The following is an 18855-nucleotide window of genomic DNA, read 5'->3' on the forward strand; positions in this document are numbered from 1 at the left end:
AGCACAGGGTCTACATTTTAACTTGAGCCAAGCTGGAGCCAATTTGAGAACACAGAGAATACCTCAGAACACCCTGTTCCACAGCTGTCAGGCCAGGATGGCTCTGGGCATGTTTTCAGATGTGTCAGCCACTGAATTGGGTCTTGTAGGATGAGAGAAATAAAGCATTAATCTAAGGTCACCACTTGATGTGTGTGAAAAAGAAGGCCTTGGGCCTTTACAGGAGTCATGTGGACACCTGAATTGGACAGAAGTGTCCCTAAAGTATATAGGGTGACCTCACCTAACCCAGCTGTCCCTATATTGTGCAAACATTTTAACTAATGGAGTCATAAGTAGATGTGAGCTTTCGCCCACCCCAGCTCACCTCTTCATACATGGACTATGGGGAATCAGAGCCCAAACTATGAGGCCCCTAGTGTGCAGAGGGCCTGAGTCCCCTCAGAGTCAAGCTGAGAGCTGGAGAGTGGCCTGAAGAAGCTTCACTCTGGGTAGAGGTTCAGCAAGCCATGCACCTTCCCAGAGTGGCAACAGACTGGGTTGTATATATCACACTTGTGGCCCTTCTGGGTTCGGGGAGTCCGGAGGAGCCAGGCACAGGCTTCCTTGATTATTAGATAGTGCCACCGTCTGCTGGAGTCGAGGTGAGGACTCTCTGTGGTCTGATCCATACAGAGGGACTTAAATAAATGGAGCTGCTCCCCTGAGGTAAGCCTGGAATGAGGATGTGACCCTCAGACATGCATGAGCCCCCAGCTCCTTTGTGCATCCCAATACTCTGCACACAGGTGACAATTTCTGAGATGTCTTTTTTAGGGAGAAGATGGGAACAAGGGGTGGATTATGAAAGTCCCAGCCCAGATACACAGGTCTTGCTTGATCCAGCAGCAGCCATGCAGAGGTTCCTGCACCTACAGGGGGCTGACTTGTCAGAATGAGTCCTGTGTAGATCTTTCTTTCCCCAAACTCATCCATGATTTGGAGACCATTTTGTGAGATTGGAGTTTAGAGTATGCCTCTCTGGCTGCCCCTCCCCTACCTTTTAGCATTCACATCCTGGTTCTTGGGAAACTAAGAACCATTTTGTGAGGTTTCCCTTGGGGAAGGGCTGCCTATAAAGCAGGAAGAAGGTAAGTTCTGAGAGTGGACTGTGGAAGCTCGGCTGTGGTTAGAGGGACCCCAAGAAAATATAGCTCAGTTAGTGTGGAGTTTGCTTCCTCAGATGTGGTCTTGTGGAAATGAGCCCCTACCCCTCCCTCTAGTCTGTGGGGTGAAAATCATCCCACCGGGTCTATCTTAGAGGTTCCCAGAGAGGAGGGGACAAATAACTTTCTTGGTCAATATGCAAATTTGGGCCTCAGAGCCCAAGCACACAAGCCTAAAGTGTCAGCTAGTCAAACTTAAGCATGAATGTGGGAATTAGGCCCTTCAAGCCTCGGCTTAACCATCTAAGATGGAATCCATTTTCACAAAGGCATCCGGGAACTTGGGGGCCTTGGAGCCATTTTGGGAAGTACCTGAAAGGAAACAGCCAGAGTGCTCTTCCTGCATCCGGGAAATTGATGTTCTCAGCGCCATTTGTGACGTAAGCGGTCCTGCATCCGGGGACTTGAGTTGGCAGTTAGACGCAGCCATTTTGTGACGTGACTTTCAGGGTGCCGGTTATGCCGCGCTGTCTGAGTCCAGGTGAATGTTTTTAGGGTGTCAAAGGCCCCCTTTCGGGATAGAATGTTGATGGATTTTAGGATAGGATAGTCCAGTGTTGATACTGGTTAACGTGTTACCAAGAGGGAAGCATAAGCCCCTTGCCGGGAACCGATTTCACAGGTCCAGCGGCCACGGGATCGGGGTGGGCACACAGTGGTTCCACAGTGTTTTAGCCGCAACAAAGGGGAGAACACAGCATCAAGGGGACCCATTTGCCAGAATCAGCCCTTTGCTTAGCTAGTTACTGTAGAATCAAAGAAAAAGGAGTGATTTTTAGAAGTTAGGTTATCCATAACAGTCGCTTCGCATTCGCGGTATTTGTGGCACTCAAGAAGACAGTAAAAGCCTCATTCTACCTAGGACACAACCGGAGGGTATTCCCATTACTGTGTACTTTGGAGACTAGGCCTATGCCACACCCTCACTGAGGGCCCAGGCATGGAAACATTTTTGGGTTTTAGAAAGACGAGATGCCCCAAGCCAGACACTAGACAGACTGGCTGGAATAATCAAGCTACATTGTGTTCTTTTGGCAGTTGAAGAAACATAACCTAGGCCGGCGACTTGAGGTATTAACCCTTCCTCAGGCTTCCACATCTATCTCCTAGTATTTGACAATATGAGAGCCAAGGTTCTTGCTGTTTGTAGGATGCCTAAGTGCCTACTTGCCATCCATTTACATACAAAAGAAGTTCCAGGAGGGGAGGATCTTAAGGAGGCTAAACTGGTACTGTATGCCTTTGCTTACACTGTGGTGTGAGAATAAGGAAGAGTATTTATCCTGGGAGTAAGACCTCAGCTAAATAGGGGTAAGGAACCAGGGCAAATGAGCAATAAAACCTCTGATAAAGACATGCAAAAGGTTCTAGCCCTACAGCACAGAATGTTAGTGGGGGACCAAAGATAACATCTCTGACTTGTGGTTTCAGTGGTAAGTTGGTGTTCAGAGGTGGCTTGGGTCTAAAAAATAGAACTGAGAGTTTGGAAGAGGTATGTGGGGAATCTGCAAGAAAATGCAGTGCCTTGCCCCCTTTGCCAGTCTTGAGAAGCCCATGTCCAGGTACATTCAGAGGTAATACATCTTCACTTCTGTCTCCTCTCTCAGAAATGTGAGCCTGTCAAGTCTGGAGTACAACCGGAACCCAGAGGGTGCCTGGCTTCTGCATCAGAGGAGGTATCAGTTTTGACCACCAATCCAGGTAAGCTATCATGGTCAAAAATGAACATGTGAAGAGGACCCCAGTACCCCAAACAGAAGACTTCATAAAGCATGTATGCCCTTGTTCCAATGCCTGGGGAGCCCTGGGGGGGGGGACGGTGCTGCCCATGCCTTACATGAAAAGCAGGGATCTCAAGATGGAGAGCTAAGATGCCACTCAGAAGACTTCATAAAGCATGTATACCCTTGTTCCATTGCCTGGGGAGCCCTGAGTGTCTGTGTGGGGTGGGGGTGGTGCTGCCCATGCCTTAAATGAAAAGCAGGGATCTCAAGATGGAGAGCTAATATGCCACTCAGGTAGACTTTGGGAATTCTTATCTCAGCACAAATGAGCCCAGGACAGGTGGCCATAACTGCAGATCCCACACAGGGAATGATGGACTCTGTTGCAGGCTCAGTTCTCCTGAGGGGATTACAGGATCTCAGACAGTGGAACTTCACCAGAGTGGGAGCCCTCCTTTCAACATTGTTCTTGGTTTAGTAGGCACCTAGGAAGTTTCAGGAGAGGATGCCAAGGGTTGAGCGAAAGAGACTCCATTCTAAAGCATAGACAGTGGCTCCTCAAGAGACTTTCCTGAGGCACTGTCACACAAACAGTCCAGAGCAGGTCTGTTAGTCCAAGTCTCCTTCCTGGGTTCCAGGCAGGAGTATAAAGGGGCTGGAGGGCCTGCTTCAGGTCTGTAAGGGGAAGTCAGGTCTGTGAGGACACATGGTGAGAATTGAGAGTCCCTTTCCTTGATACAGAGTTCTTAGGGGTGGATTCCTTACCCTCTCCTGTTCTTCTGCCTTTTCCACAGAACAACCTTTTGCCTCAAGAACCTGGACAGTAAAAGCTTGTGGAACCTCATAGCCTAAACCATTCTTCAGGGTGAGAATTGGGCTGTTGTACTGTTTTAGCACAAATGAACCACACTGAATTGGGCTACTTCTTTAAGGGACTCCTGAATAGGTATCAGGAGGTGGGAGGTGCCCTCACTGCCTTCTGCTTTACCTCAGAAACACAGAAACTTGCTCTGAGAATTTATCTCAGGCAAGAGGAAGAATGCACAGGGGGACCCAAGTCTATTCGTCCTTGAGGCCATCAGAGGCACATGCAAGGACTTTGTCCCTTGGCCTTAGAGCAACCCTTATGCAAAATTCTGTAACATGGGGTTTTGTGAGCTGCCCAAGGTACAGCTTTCAGAGTCCACTCACTCATTTCCTTTCTCCGTCAGACCTGTGAATTCATCCCTGTCAGCTGCACATTTTCCTGCAACCGTTTCTAAAGAAACCCAACATGGATCCTTCCGAGAACAGCCGGAATGCCAACGTGGACAACTCTCAATCTCAAAGGGAGACAAGGGACCTGGAGGGTGCCCAGGTCTCCAGAGCTGAGGCAGGGGAAGCAGAGGCCATTGCCACCACCTCAGATGGGCTGGGTTCATCTCAAAATGCTCAGAGAGCTTCCTCTCCCTCCACTGCAGGGGTACTATCTGTTGAGGCTTCTGGCAGCCAAATAGAAGGGTTGGACCCTGACTCTCCTAGGCCGGAAATAATCAATAGCAAAGCTGTCGATTTAGTTCTCTTCTTGCTCCTTAAGTATAGGAGAAGGCAGCCGACATGTAAGGCAGAAATTCTGTATATGGTCATGCGAGGTTATGAGGAGCACTTCCCTGTCATCTTTACTAAGGCGTCTGAGTGCTTGAGATTCACGTTTGGCATTGAAATAATAGAAAAAAACCCCCGTCTCCACTCCTACTCTCTTGTCCATGCCCTCGGGCTCACCTATGATGGTATGCGTCATGGCTTTCCAGGCGTACCTAAGGTAGGCTTAGTAATCATCGTGCTGTGCATCATCTTCATAGAGGACAACTGTGCCAGCGAGCAGGAGTTGTGGCGCATATTGAACAACATGGGGCTCTATGCAGGGAGAGATCATTTTGTGTATGGGGATCCGGGAGTCCTCATTTCTGAGCATTTTGTGCAGGAGGGATACTTAGAATGCAGAGAGGTGCCAGGCAGTGATCCTCCTACCAAAGAGTATCTGTGGGGCCCGAGGGCACATGCTGAAACCACCAAAATGAAAGTACTGAAGTTTTTTGCCAGCATCTTTAAACAGGATCCCAGATCCTACCCCACTAGGTATGCAGATGCTTTGAAAGATGAGATAGAGAGGGCCTAGGCCAGGTTCACCCAACAGATAGTACCATCATGCACTGACCAGCACCCGTTCCAGCACACTGGCCATTTCCATCCAACATCAGGCCAGGCAGAGTCTCCGTACTGTACCCTCATTTGAGAACTGGAAAAAGAGGACTGTGAACCATTCTGTTATTCCTGTACTGACTGTGACTCGGGGTTTCTTGTTACAAAATGTTGCTACCTTTACTCCAAGGCTCATTAACTGGACAAGTTTAAGTTCATAAATGTCATCATCAACGCACCTACTGCTGTTACTTCATGTCATTATTTTATTATTTTATAGACAAATGAGAATGACTTATATCTATCTACTTTCTAATATGTTTTAAGATACCATAGCATTCTAGTAGGAACTACCCCAGGCAATAGGAAAGAACATGGCATTTTCCTGAAAAACTAGATAAATTTATTTTAATTGCTTTATTCATTTTAGTTTCCTGTTCTGGTTAGCTAATTAAAGTGGAAGTTAATGTAAGGGGAATGCAATCTCTTTCCCAGGCCTTCACTGAGCACCAGCTGCTCTGTGAGGGGTCCTGTGTTAGCAGGGAGACTGCAGGAAAGGCTTATTCATCCTTTTCTGTGAAAAGGTGAAGTTCAACCACAACACCCCTGTCAGCCAGACACGTGAGAATTCCCTTTATACCACACATATAAGGCTCCAGAGGGGTCCCCTAGGGCAAGTAGTCCCTTGTCAGTGGTGTAAACCAAGGCAGTCATAGGTCTTGGAAATATTTAGCCAGGACCAGGTCCTTGGAAGGTGTGAATGACTCAGGGCTGAGAGGAGGGAAAAACTACTCTGAGCTGTCATTGTTGGTGTCATGGAGGATTCGGGCTGGGGTGTCACTTGGTGACTGAATACTTGGATAACAAATACAGTCAGGAAGGTTGTATCACTAGCACCTAAAAAGGGATACCAAAATGTGTAGAGAGGAATCCTGTCCTGTTACTAAGATTACAGATGAACAAAGCACATATACCACATGTTTTTCCCCACTCTCAGTATAAGGGATTCCTCACACATAGGGGAGCATCATAGGAAAGTGAGGCTTAGAACTTTGAAGGTCCTCTTCTGCCTCCCTGGTCAGGAGACACACAGCCACCTACCAGCATCACTATTTGTAGTGTGTATTAGTGTTTTGCCTGCATGTGAAGTATACCACCTGTGACCCTGGTGTCCACAGAGGACAAAAGTGGGTGCCAGAGTTACAGCTGGTTGCTAATGCCCATGTGAGTGCTGGAAACTGAATCTTTCTCCTCAGCAAGAACAGCAAGTGCTTAACCAAAGCTCTAGCCCCAGACCAATTGAAGTTTAAAAAAAAAATCATTTGTGCATGTCAGTGTGAGGGTGGATGTGCGCATGCCTGGGTATTTGTGAGGATGCCAGAGTACATCTGTCAAGTTGGTTCTTCCTTCCACCTTGTGATGACAGAACTTCAATTGTTTTTGCTGCTGTCCTCTTGCCCCTTCTGCTCCATAGAAGGTTTCTGTCTTTCCTGAGTTCACCTTAAGGAGTGCTCATATTTTTAACAAAGAAAAATTTGTTTACCAAGCCTCTACTATGACAAAATTATGGTATCTACTGCTTTTTTCTACATTATGGATTTCAAAACAAACTACAATTTAACATGTTGAAAATCTGTTTGCTAAACTTAATAAGATTCTTGTAAGCTTCAGGAACCACCCTTGGATCTACCTCTCACTGGTCAAGTGGACTCAATTCCGGGTAAGTATTTCTGTCACTCAATAGCCTAAGCTCCCTACCTGTTTCCTAATCCAGAGGGCAGGATTCCTCCCCTGGTTTTGGGACTTCCTTCCCAAAGCACCAAGACCAGGGTCCTAAAGGTTTCAAATGCACACCTAAACAAAAGGCTTTGTCTGAACCCACTTAACTTTTATTTTCTGCCTCTAATATGTATATATGTGTTTCAGCATTCTGCCAAGCCCAGGTGTTTACTCAGAATCTGCATCCAGGACAAGCCCAGAGAAGCTACGCACAGGTGCTCCAGTCTACTGTCACTGATGCTTCACTCCTGGGCCTGCACTTTCCTAGCTGCAGGTGGTCCGCAGAGCCTGGACAGCAATGGAAGAGCCAGCTCACCCAGGACTTGACCAGCATCCCAATTTTCTTAGGTTTCCCCAAAGACAGAATGTCGCCCCAAAGTCAGCAGGAAGTAGTTTAAAGAACAGAATGATTTCCGATCTGCCCCACCATCACCCCTTCCTAATTCCTCATTTCTAATTAAACAAAACTGGAAGAATATTGGTTTACGGACAATTCTTCTGGGCTTTGCCCAACAACTACCTAGCAACAGCTTCTGTCTCTACCCTCTAGGTGCCAGCAACTATGTAAAGAAAACTACTTGCTACCCCAACCCTGCCTCCTTTTTCCACTCTTTGTCGTGTTCCTGGCTTTCTCACTTCCTCTCTCTCTTCTTCTCTTTCTGTCCTTCTGCATCCCCTTTCTGTGCCTCTACCTCTTGCCATGTCCCTGCTTCCTTCCCCCTCAATAAATGTTTGGTATACTAGGCCTGTCACATGGTGTGATTCCTCAGAGGAAACTTTGGCAGGGACTGCTATGTGAACCCACTGCTGCCTCATTATACTCCTTTATATTTCATAGCAGTCTGTCTCTGGGAGCTCCCAAGGATCCAGGTAAGTCGATTCTGGTGTCCTTCCTCTGGATTCCCTACCTGCTTTGGGTCCCTTAATCCTTTCTCCCAACTCTTCCATAAGACTCCCTGAGCTCCATCTAATGTTTGGCAGTGAGTCTCTGCATCTCTTTCCAGTGGCTGCTGGGTGGAGTCTATAATAGGAGAGTTATGCTGGGCTCCTGTCTACAAATATAGCAGAGTATCAATAATAGTGTTAGGGATTGATGCTTGCCCATGGGAGGGGTCTCAATTTGTGGCAGTCACTGGTTGGCTATTCTCTCAGTCTCTGTTCTTTGTCCCTACCCATCTAGGAAGGAGGACACACTTTGGGTTGAAGGTTTTGTGGGTGGGTTGCTGTCATTATCTTTCCACTGGGAGTCCTACCTGGCTGCAGGAAGTGTCCACTTCAGGATCCAAATTCCTCACTGCTAGGAACCACAGCTAGAGTTTTCCCCAAAGACACCAAGGGCCTCCCACCATACCAGGTCTCTGGCATGTCCTAGCATTTGCCCGCCCCCCCCACCCAATGTCTATTTTCTTTTCTGTGCTCTCTCTCCTTACATCTGATCTTCCCACACCATTCCACTTCCTACCCCCATGACATCCGGTTCCCTCCCTCCACCCACCTCTAATAACTATTTCATTTCTCCTTTTTTTTTTTGGTTGGATATATTCTTTATTTACATTTCAAATGATTTCCCCTTTCTTGGATCCCCCCTCCCCAAAAGTCCCATAAGTCCTCTTCCCTCCCCCTGTTCCCCCATCAACCCCTTGCTGATTCCCTGTCCTGGTAATCCCTTACACTGCTGCACTGAGCCTTTCCAAGAACAGGGCCTCTCCTTCCTTCTTCTTGGGCATCATTTGATATGTGAATTGTTTCTTGGGTATTCCAAGCTTCTAGGCTAATATCCACTTATCAGTGAGTGCATACCATGTGTGTTCTTTTGTGATTGGGTCGCCTCACTCAGGATGAAATTTTCCAGTTCAACCCACTTGCCTAAGAATTTCATGAATTCATTGTTTTTAATAGCTGAGTAGTATTCCATAGTGTAAATATAACACATTTTCTGTATCCATTCCTCCAGTGAGGGATATCTGGGTTCTTTCCAGCTTCTGGCTGTTATAAATAGGGCTACTATGAACATAGTGGAGCCTATGGCATCCTTATTGCATGCTGGGGAATCCTCTGGTTATATGCCCAGGAGTGGTATAGCAGGGTCCTCTAGTTGTATCATGCCCAGTTTTCTGAGGAACCGCCAGAGTGATCTCCAGAGTAGTTATACAAGCTTGCAACCTCACCAGCAGTGGAGGAGTGTTCCTCTTTCTCCACATCCTCGCCAGCACTTGTTTTCTCCTGAGTTTTTGATCTTAGCCTTTCTGATTGGTGTGAGGTGAAATCTCAGGGTTGTTTGATTTGCGTTTCCCGGATGACTAAGGATGTTGAACATTTCTTTAGGTGCTTCTTAGTCATTCGATATTCCTCAAGTGAAAATTCTTTGTTTAGCTCTGTACCCCATTTTTTAATAGGGTTATTTGGCTCTCTGGAGCCTAACATCTTGAGTTCTTTGTATATATTGGATAACAACCCTCTGTTGGATGTAGGGTTGGTAAAGATATTTTCCCAATTTGTTGGTTGCCATTTTGTCTTATTGACAGTGTCCTTTGCCTTATATAAACTTTGTTATTTTATGAGGTCGCATTTGTCAATTATTGATCTTAAAGCATAAGCTATTGGTGATCTGTTCAGGAACTTTTCCCCCGTGCCCATGTCCTCAAGGCTCTTCCCAAGTTTCTTTTCTAATAGTTTCAGTGTGTCAGGTTTTATGTGGAGGTCCTTGATCCACTTGGAGTTGAGCTTAGTACAAGGAGATAAGAATGGATCGATTCGAATTCTTCTGCATGCTGACCTCCAATTGAACCAGCACCATTTGTTGAAAAGGCTATCTTTTTTCCACTGGATGTTTTCGGCTCCTTTGTCGAAGATCAAGTGACCATAGGTGTGTGGGTTCATTTCTAGGTCTTCAATCCTATTCCAGTGACCCACTTGTCTGTCATTGTACCAATACCATGCAGTTTTTAATCACTATTGCTCTGTTTGAGGTCTGGGATACAGATTCCCCCAGAAGTTCTTTTACTGTTGAAAATAGTTTTTAGCTATCCTAGTTTTTTTGTTATTCCAGATGAATTAGAGAATTGCTCTTTCTAACTCTATGAAGAATTGAGTTATGATTTTGATGGGGATTGCATTGAATCTGTATATTGCTTTTAGCAAGATGGCCATTTTAACTATATTAATCCTGCCAATCCATGAGCATGGAAAAATTTTCCATTTTCTGAGGTCTTCATCGATTTCCTTCTTCAGAGAGCTGAAGTTCTTTTTTTTTTTATTTTTTTTATTCGATATAATTTATTTACATTTCAAATGATTTCCCCTTTTCTAGCCCCCCACTCCCCGAAAGTCCCATAAGCCCCCTTCTCTTCCCCTGTCCTCCCACCCACCCCTTCCCACTTCCCCGTTCTGGTTTTGCCGAATACTGTTTCACTGAGTCTTTCCAGAACCAGGGGCCACTCCTCCTTTCTTCTTGTATCTCATTTGATGTGTGGATTATGTTTTGGGTATTCCAGTTTTCTAGGTTAATAACCACTTATTAGTGAGTGCATACCATGATTCACCTTTTGAGTCTGGGTTACGTATGATGTTCTCTAGCTCCATCCATTTGCCTAAGAATTTCATGAATTCATTGTTTCTAATGGCTGAATCTCCATTGTGTAGATATACCACATTTTTTGCATCCACTCTTCTGTTGAGGGATACCTGGGTCTTTCCAGCATCTGGCAATTAAAAATAGGGCTGCTATGAACATAGTAGAGCATTTATCCTTATTACATGGTGGGGAATCCTCTGGGTATATGCCCAGGAGTGGTATAGCAGGATCTTCTGGAAGTGAGGTGCCCATTTTTCTGAGGAACCGCCAGACTGATTTCCAGACAAACAGTATAAAGTATCTTGGGGTGACTCTTACCAAACATGTGAAAGATCTTTATGACAAGAACTTCAAGACTCTGAAGAAGGAAATGGAAGAAGACCTCAAAAAATGGGAAAACCTCCCATGCTCATGGATAGGTAGAATCAATATAGTTAAAATGGCCATTTTGCCAAAAACAATATACAGATTCAATGCAATACCCATCAAAATCCCAACTCAATTCTTCACAGAGTTAGAAAGAGCAATTCTCAAATTCATCTGGAACAACAAAAAACCCAGGATAGCTAAAACTATTCTCAGCAACAAAAGAAAATCTGGGGGAATCAGTATCCCTGACCTCAAGCAATACTACAGAGCTGAAGTTCTTGTCGTATAGGTCTTTCACTTGTTTGGTTAGAGTCACCCCAAGATACGTTATGCTGTTTGTGGCTATTGTGAAGGGTGTCATTTCTCTAAATCTTTCTCAGTCTGCTTATCCATTGAGCATAGCAAAGCTACTGATTTGCTTGAGTTGATTTTATAACCAGCCACTGAAGTTGGCTGAAGTTGTTTATCAGCTTTAGGAGTTCTCTGGTAGAGTTTTTTGGGTCACTTAAGTATACTATCATATCATCTGCAGATAGTGATAATTTGACTTCTTCCTTTCCCATTTGTATCACTTTGACCTACTTATGTTGTGTAATTGCTCTAGCTAGGACTTTGAGAACTATATTGAAAAGATATGGAGAGAGGGGCAGCATTGTCTAGTCCCTGATTTTAATGGGATTGCTTCAAGTTTCTCTCCATTTAGTTTGATGTTGGCTACCGGTTTGCTGTATATTGCTTTTACTATGTTTAGGTATGGGCTTTGAATTCCTGTTCTTTCCAAGACTTTTAGCATGAAAGGATGGTGAATTTTGTCAAATGTTTTTTCAACATCTAATGAATTGATCACGTGTTTTTTTTTTTTTCTTTGCGTTAGTTTATGTAGTGGATAGCATTGATGGATTTCCATATATTGAACCATCCCTGCATCCCTGGGATGAAGCCTACGTGATCATGGTGTGTAGGGAGTTGCTTGCCCGTTAACTGTTTAACTGTCGTTAACTGTCGTTAACTGTTAACAAGTCCTTATTTGGGTGGAGCCTGTTGAGTCTTGCGCCTTCCACGTGGATACAACCTATCAGCAATGCCCACATGGCTAAGCCTGATTGGCTGGCTATTAGTATTTAAGGGCTGGGCTGATTCTCTCGGGGTCAGAAGAGGGAGAAGAAGGAGAAGAAGTACAAGGGTCCTGAGTAAACTGCTTGAAGAAGATCTTCCTGTGTTGCGTCATTCCTTGCCGGCGAGGGTGGACGCGACAATGGTGGATGATCGTTTTGATGTGTTCTTGGATTTGGTAGGCAAGAATTTTATTCAGTATTTTTGCATCGATATTCATATGGGAAATTGGCCTGAAGTTCTCTTTCTTTGTTGGATCTTTGTGTGGTTTTGGTATCAGCGTAATTGTGGCTTCGTAAAACGAGTTGGATAGTGTTCCTTCTGTTTTTATTTTGTGGAATAGTTTGAAGAGTTTTAGTGTTAAGTCTTCTTTGAAGGTCTGATAGAATTCTGCACTAAAACCATCTGGTCCTGTGCTTCTTTTGATTGGAAGGCTTTCTATGACCCCTTCTATTTCTTTAGGGGTTATGGGACTGTTTAGATGATCTATTTGGTCCTGATTTGGTTTTGGTATTTGGTATCTGTCTAGGAAATTGTCCATTTCCCCCCAGATTCTCCAGCTGTGTTGAGTACAGGCTTCTGTAGTAGGATCTGATAATTTTTTGAATTTCCTCAGTTTCTGTTGTTATATCTCCCTTTTCATTTCTAATATTGTTAATTTAGATACTTTCTCTGTGCCCTTTGGTTAGTCTGGCTAAGGGTTTATCTATCTTGTTGATTTTTTCAAAGAACCAGCTCCTGATTTTGTTGGTTCTTTGTATGGTTCTCTTAGCTTCTAATTGATTGATTTAAGCCCTGAGTTTGATGATTTCCTGTCTTCTACTCCTGGGTGAATTAGCTTATTTTTGTTCCAGGACTTTCATGTGTGCCATTAGCCTTCTAGTGTATGCTCTCTCCATTTTCTTTTTGGAGGCACTCAGGCCTATGAGTTTTCCTCTTAGCACTGCTTTCATTGTGTCCCATAGATTTGGGTATGTTGTGCCTTCATTTTTGTTAAATTCTAAAAAGTCTTTGATTTCTTTATTTCTTCCTTGACCAAGGTATCATTGAGTAGAATATTGTTAACTTTCCATGTGCATGTGGGCTTTCTGTTGTTTTTGTTGCTATTAAAGACCACTTTTACTCCATAGTGATCTGATAGGAGGCATGGGATTATTTCAATCTTATATTTGAGTTCTATCTTGTGACCAATTATATGATCGATTTTGGAGAAGGTAGCATGAGGTGCTGAGAAAAAGGTATATTCTTTTGCTTTGGGATGAAAAGTTTTATATATATATATATATATATAATCCAATTGGTCCAAAACTTCAATTAGTTTCACTGTGTCCCTGTTTAGTTTCTGTTTTCCCAATTGGTCCATTGAGGAGAGTGGGATGTTGAAGTCACCCACAATTATTGTGTTAGGTGCAATGTGTGCTTTGAGCTTTAGTAAAGTTTCTTTTATGAATGAGGGTGCCCTTGCATTTGGTGGATTTTTCCTTTGACGAGCAAGAAGTGTCCCTCAGTGTCTCTTTTGATAACTTTAGATTGAAAGTCAATTTTATCTGATATTGAGACCATTTACTTGTAATATTGTCTTCCAGCCTTTTACTCTAAGATAGTGTTTGTCTTTGACACTGAGGTGTGTTTCCTGTATGCAGCAAAATGTAGGGTCCTGTTTCCTTATCCATCTATGTCTTTTTATTGGGGAATTGAATCCATGGATGTTAAGAGATATTAAGGAATAGTGATTATTACTTCCTAACATTTTTGATATTAATTTTATACTTGTGTGGTTATCTTCTTTTGGTTTTGATGAAAGAAGGTTATTATTCTGCTTTCTCCAGGGTATAGTTCTCCTCCCTGTTTTGGTGTTTCCCCCCTATTATCCTTTGTAGGGCTGGGTTTGTGGAAAGATATTGTGTAAATTTCATTTTGTCATGGACTATCTTGGTTTCTCCATCTATGGTGATTGAGAGTTTTGCTGAGTATAGTAGTCTTGTGTTCTCTTAGAGTCTGCATGAGATCTGCCCAGGATCTTCTAGCTTTCATGGTCTCTGGTGAGAAGTCTGGTTTTAATTCTGATAAGTCTTCCTTTATATGTTACTTGCCCTTTTTCTATTACTGCTTTTAATATTCTTTCTTTGTTTAGTACATTTGGGGTTTTGATTATTATGTGACGAGAGATATTTCTGCTCAGGTCCAGTCTGTTTGGAGTTCTGTAGGCTTCTTGTATATTCATGGGCATCTCTCTCTTTAAGTTGGGAAAGTTTTCTTCCATAATTTTATTGAAGATATTTGCTGGCTCTTTAAGTTGTAAATCTTCACTCTCATCTATGCCTATAATTCTTAGGTTTGGCCTTCTCGTTGTGTCCTGGATTTCCTGGATGTTTTGGGTTACAAGCTTTTTGCATTTTGCATTTTCTTTGACTGTTGAGTCAATGGTTTCTATGGTATCTTCAGCATCTGAGATTCTTTCTTCTATCTCTTGTATTCTGATGTTGATATTTGCATCTATGGCCCCTGATTTCTTCCCAAGGTTTTCTATCTCCAAAGTTGTCTCCCTTTGTGATTTCTTAGTTGTTTCTACTTCTGTTTTTAGATCCTGGATGTTTTTTCTCAGTTCCTTCACTTGCTTGTTTGTGTTTCCCTATAATTCTTTAATAGATTTTTGTGTTTCCTCTTTCATGACTTCTGCCTGGTGCAGCCTTTCTGCCCCGGTAGGCAGCGAAGATGGTGGCGGGGAGTCACTCCCTCTGCTGATCCCCACATAGGACACAGGCCCCACAACAGGCTGGCTGGCAGACAAACCGCCTATGTGCTCAGGTCCTGGGCACAGGCAGACCCCTGATGGTTTGTGCCCCCAGAGATCTTAAACTCGGGATATCTCAGTACCTGGTGCTGCTTTTCTGCTCTGGCCAAGTTTTTTCACTGTTGAGAATAGTTTTTAGCTATCCTGGCCTTTTTGTTATTCCAACTGAATTTGAAAATTGCTCTTTCTAACTCTGTGAAGAATTGAGTTGGGATTTTGATGGGGATTGCATTGAATCTGTAGATTGATTTTGGCAAGATCGAAATTTTTACTCCATTAATCCTGCCAATCCACGAGCATGGGAGATCTTTCCATCTTCTGAGGTCATCTTCAATTTCTTTTTTCAGAGACTTGAAGTTCTTGTCATACAGATTTTTCACTTGTTTGGTTAGAGTCACACCAAGATACTTTATATTGTTTGTGACTACTGTGAAGGATGTCATTTCCCTAACTTCTTTCTCAGCCTGTTTATCCTTTGAGTGTAGGAAGGCTACTGATTTGCTTGAGTTAATTTTATGTCCAGCCACTTTGCTGAAGTTGTTTATCAGCTGTAGGATTTCTCTGGTGGAGTTTTTTGGGTTTCTTAATTATACCATCATATCATCTGCAAATAGTGATAATTTGACTTCTTTCTTTCCGAATTGTATCCCTTTGACTTCCTTTTGTTATCTAATTGCTCTAGCTAGAACTTCAAGTACTGTATTGAACAAGTATTGGGAGAGAGGGCAGCCTTATCTATTCCCTGATTTTAGTGGAATTGCTTCAAGTTTCTCTCCATTTAGTTTGATGCTGGCTACCGGTTTGCTGTATATTGCTTTTACTATGTTTAGATATGGGCCTTGAATTCCTGTCCTTTCCAAGACTTTTAGCATGAAAGGATGCTGAATTTTGTCAAATGCTTTTTCAGCATCTAATGAAATGACCATGTGGTTTTGTTCTTTGAGTTCATGTGGTTTTGTTCTTTGAGTTTGTTTATGTAGTGGATTACATTGATGGATTTCCATATATTGAACCATCCCTTCATCCCTGGGTTGTAGCCTAAGTGATCATGGTGGATGATTGTTTTTGATGTCTTCTTGAATTCAGTTGGCAAGAATTTTATTGGGAATTTTTACATTGATATTCATAAGTGAAATTGGTCTGAAGTTCTCTTTCTTTGTTGGATCTTTGTGTGGTGTTGCTATCAGCGAAATTGTGGCTACATAGAACAACTTGGGTAGTGTTCCTTCTGTTTCTATTTTGTGGAATAGTTTGAAGAGTATTGGTGTTAGGTCTTCTTTGAAGGTGTGATAGAATTCTGCACTGAAACCATCTGGTCCCGTGCTGGTTTTGGTTGGAAGGCTTACTATGACCCCTTCTATTTCTTTAGGGGTTATGGGACTGTTTAGATGATCTATTTGATCCTGGTTTGATTTTGGTATTTGGTATCTGTCTAGGAAATGTCCATTTGCTTCAGATTCTCCAGTTGTGTTGAGTGTAGGCTTTTGTAGTAGGATCTGATGATTCTTTGAATTTCCTCAGTTTCTGTTGTTATATCTCCCTTTTCATTTCTAATTTTGTTAATCTGGATACTGTCTCTGTGCCCTTTGGTTAGTCTGGCTAAGGGTTTATCTATCTTGTTGATTTTCTCAAAGAACCAGCTCCTGGCTTTATTGATACTTTGTATGGATCTCTTTGTTTCTACTTGATTGATTTCAGCCCTGAGTTTGATGATTTCCTGTCTTCTACTCCTCCTGGGTGAATTAGTTTCTTTTTGTTCCAGAGTTTTCATGTGTGCTGTTAATCTGCTAGTGTATGCTCTCTCTAGTTTCTTTTTGGAGGCACACAAGGCTATGAGTTTTCCTCTTAGCACTGCTTTCATTGTGTCCCATAGGTTTGGGTATGTTGTGCCTTTAATTTCATTAAATTCTAAAAAAGTGATTGATTTCTTTATTTTTTCTTTGGCCAAGGTATCATTGAATTAGAGTCTTGTTCAGCCTCCATGTGTATGTGGGATGTGTGTTGTTTTGTTGTTATTGAAGACCACTCTTACTCCATAGTGATCTGATAGGAGGCATTGGATTATTTTGATCTTCTTATATTTGCTGAGGTCTGTCTTGGTCTTGTGACCAATTATTTGATAGACTTTGGAGGATGACCATGAGGTGCTGAGAAAAAGTATATTCTTTTCTTTAAGATAAAATGTTTTGTTCTCTCTCTCTCTCTCTCTCTCTCTCTCTCTATATATATATATATATATATATATATATATATATACATATGTATACATATGTATATATATATGTATAATCCAATTGGTCCGAACCTTCAATTAGTTTCACTGTGTCCCTGTTTAGTTTCTGTTTTCCTGATCAGTCCATTGAGGAGAGTGGGGTGTTGAAGTTACCCACAATTATTGTGTTAGGTGCAATGTGTGCTTTGAGCTTTAGTAAAGTTTCTTTTATGAATGAGGATGCCCTCGAATTTGGAGCATAGATGTTCAGGATTGAGAGTTCTTCTTGGTGGATTTTTCCTTTGACCAGCAAGAAGTGTCCTTCTATGTCTCTTTTGATGACTTTAGATTGAAAGTCAATTTTATCTGATAGTAGAATGGCTACTCTGGCTCGTTTCCTGAGGCCATTTGCTTGTAATATTGTCTTCCAGCCTTTTACTCTAAGGTAGTGTTTGTCTTTGACAATGAGGTGTGCTTCCTATATGCAGCAAAATGTAGTGTCCTTTCTCCTTATCCATCTATGTCTTTTATTGGGGAATTGAGTCCATGGATGTTAAAAGATATTAAGGAATAGTGATTATTACTTCCTAACATTTTTGATGTTAATTTTATACTTGTGTGGTTATCTTCTTTTGGTTTTGATGAAAGAAGGTTATTATTCTGCTTTCTCCAGGGTATAGTTTCCCTCCCTGTTTTGTTTTTTTCCCCCTATTATCCTTTGTAGGGCTGGGTTTGTGAAAAGATATTGTGTAAATTTCATTTTGTCATGGACTATCTTGGTTTCTCCATCTATGGTGATTGAGAGTTTTGCTGAGTATAGTAGTCTTGTGTTCTCTTAGAGTCTGCATGAGATCTGCCCAGGATCTTCTAGCTTTCATGGTCTCTGGTGAGAAGTCTGGTTTTAATTCTGATAAGTCTTCCTTTATATGTTACTTGCCCTTTTTCTATTACTGCTTTTAATATTCTTTCTTTGTTTAGTACATTTGGGGTTTTGATTATTATGTGACGAGAGATATTTCTGCTCAGGTCCAGTCTGTTTGGAGTTCTGTAGGCTTCTTGTATATTCATGGGCATCTCTCTCTTTAAGTTGGGAAAGTTTTCTTCCATAATTTTATTGAAGATATTTGCTGGCCCTTTAAGTTGTAAATCTTCACTCTCATCTATACCTATAATCCTTAGATTTGTTCTTCTCATTGTGTCCTGGATTTCCTGGATGTTCTGAGATACAAGCTTTTTGCATTTTGCATTTTCTTTGACTGTTGAGTCAATGGTTTCTATGGTATCTTCAGCATCTGAGATTCTTTCTTCTATCTCTTGTATTCTGATGTTGATATTTGTATCTATGGCCCCTGATTTCTTCCCAAGGTTTTCTATCTCCAAAGTTGTCTCCCTTTGTGCTTTCTTAGTTGTTTCTACTTCTATTTTTAGATCCAGGATGGTTTTGCTCAGTTCCTTCATTTGTTTGTTTGTGTTTTCCTGTAATTCTTTAAGAGATTTTTGTGTTTCCTCTTTCTTGACTTCTGCCTGTTGACTCACTTTCGGCTGCATTTCTTTAAGTGATTTTTGTGTTTCTTCTTTATTGGCTTCTATCTGTTGACCCATATTCTCCTGAATTTCTTTAAGTGATTTTTGTGTTTCCATTGTAAGGGCTTCTAACTTATTCATGTTCCCCTGTATTTTTTTTTAAGAGATTAATTTATGTCCTTTTTGTGTTCCTCTAGCAGCATCATGACCATTGATTTTAAATCCAAATCTTGTTTTTCTGGTGTGTTGGGGTATCTAGGACTTGCTGGTGTTAGAGAATTGGGTTCAGACGCTGCCATATTGCCTAGATTTCTGTTAGTAATGTTCCTACATTTGCCTTTTGCCATCTTGAAATCTCTGGCGTTAGTTGGTCTTGGTGT

The 18855-nt window shown here is 42.3% G+C and overlaps 1 protein-coding gene across 1 annotated transcript; it reads left to right on the forward strand.

Annotated features, from left to right (window-relative positions):
* Window positions 1–4202: 4202 nt before the first annotated feature.
* LOC127675816 (melanoma-associated antigen 10-like) lies at window positions 4203–5087 on the forward strand. Its single transcript, XM_052171941.1, has one exon. It carries the CDS (start codon window positions 4203–4205, stop codon window positions 5085–5087), a length of 885 nt encoding a protein of 294 aa, XP_052027901.1.
* Window positions 5088–18855: the final 13768 nt, after the last annotated feature.

Source organism: Apodemus sylvaticus, chromosome X (genome assembly GCF_947179515.1).
Source record: "Apodemus sylvaticus chromosome X, mApoSyl1.1, whole genome shotgun sequence".
In the NCBI taxonomy this organism is placed as follows: domain Eukaryota; kingdom Metazoa; phylum Chordata; class Mammalia; order Rodentia; family Muridae; genus Apodemus; species Apodemus sylvaticus.

What these genes read in the sequence shown, in the direction of transcription:
- LOC127675816 (XM_052171941.1), top strand. Translation starts at nt 4,203, where the DNA reads ATGGATCCTTCCGAGAACAGCCGGAATGCCAACGTGGACAACTCTCAA.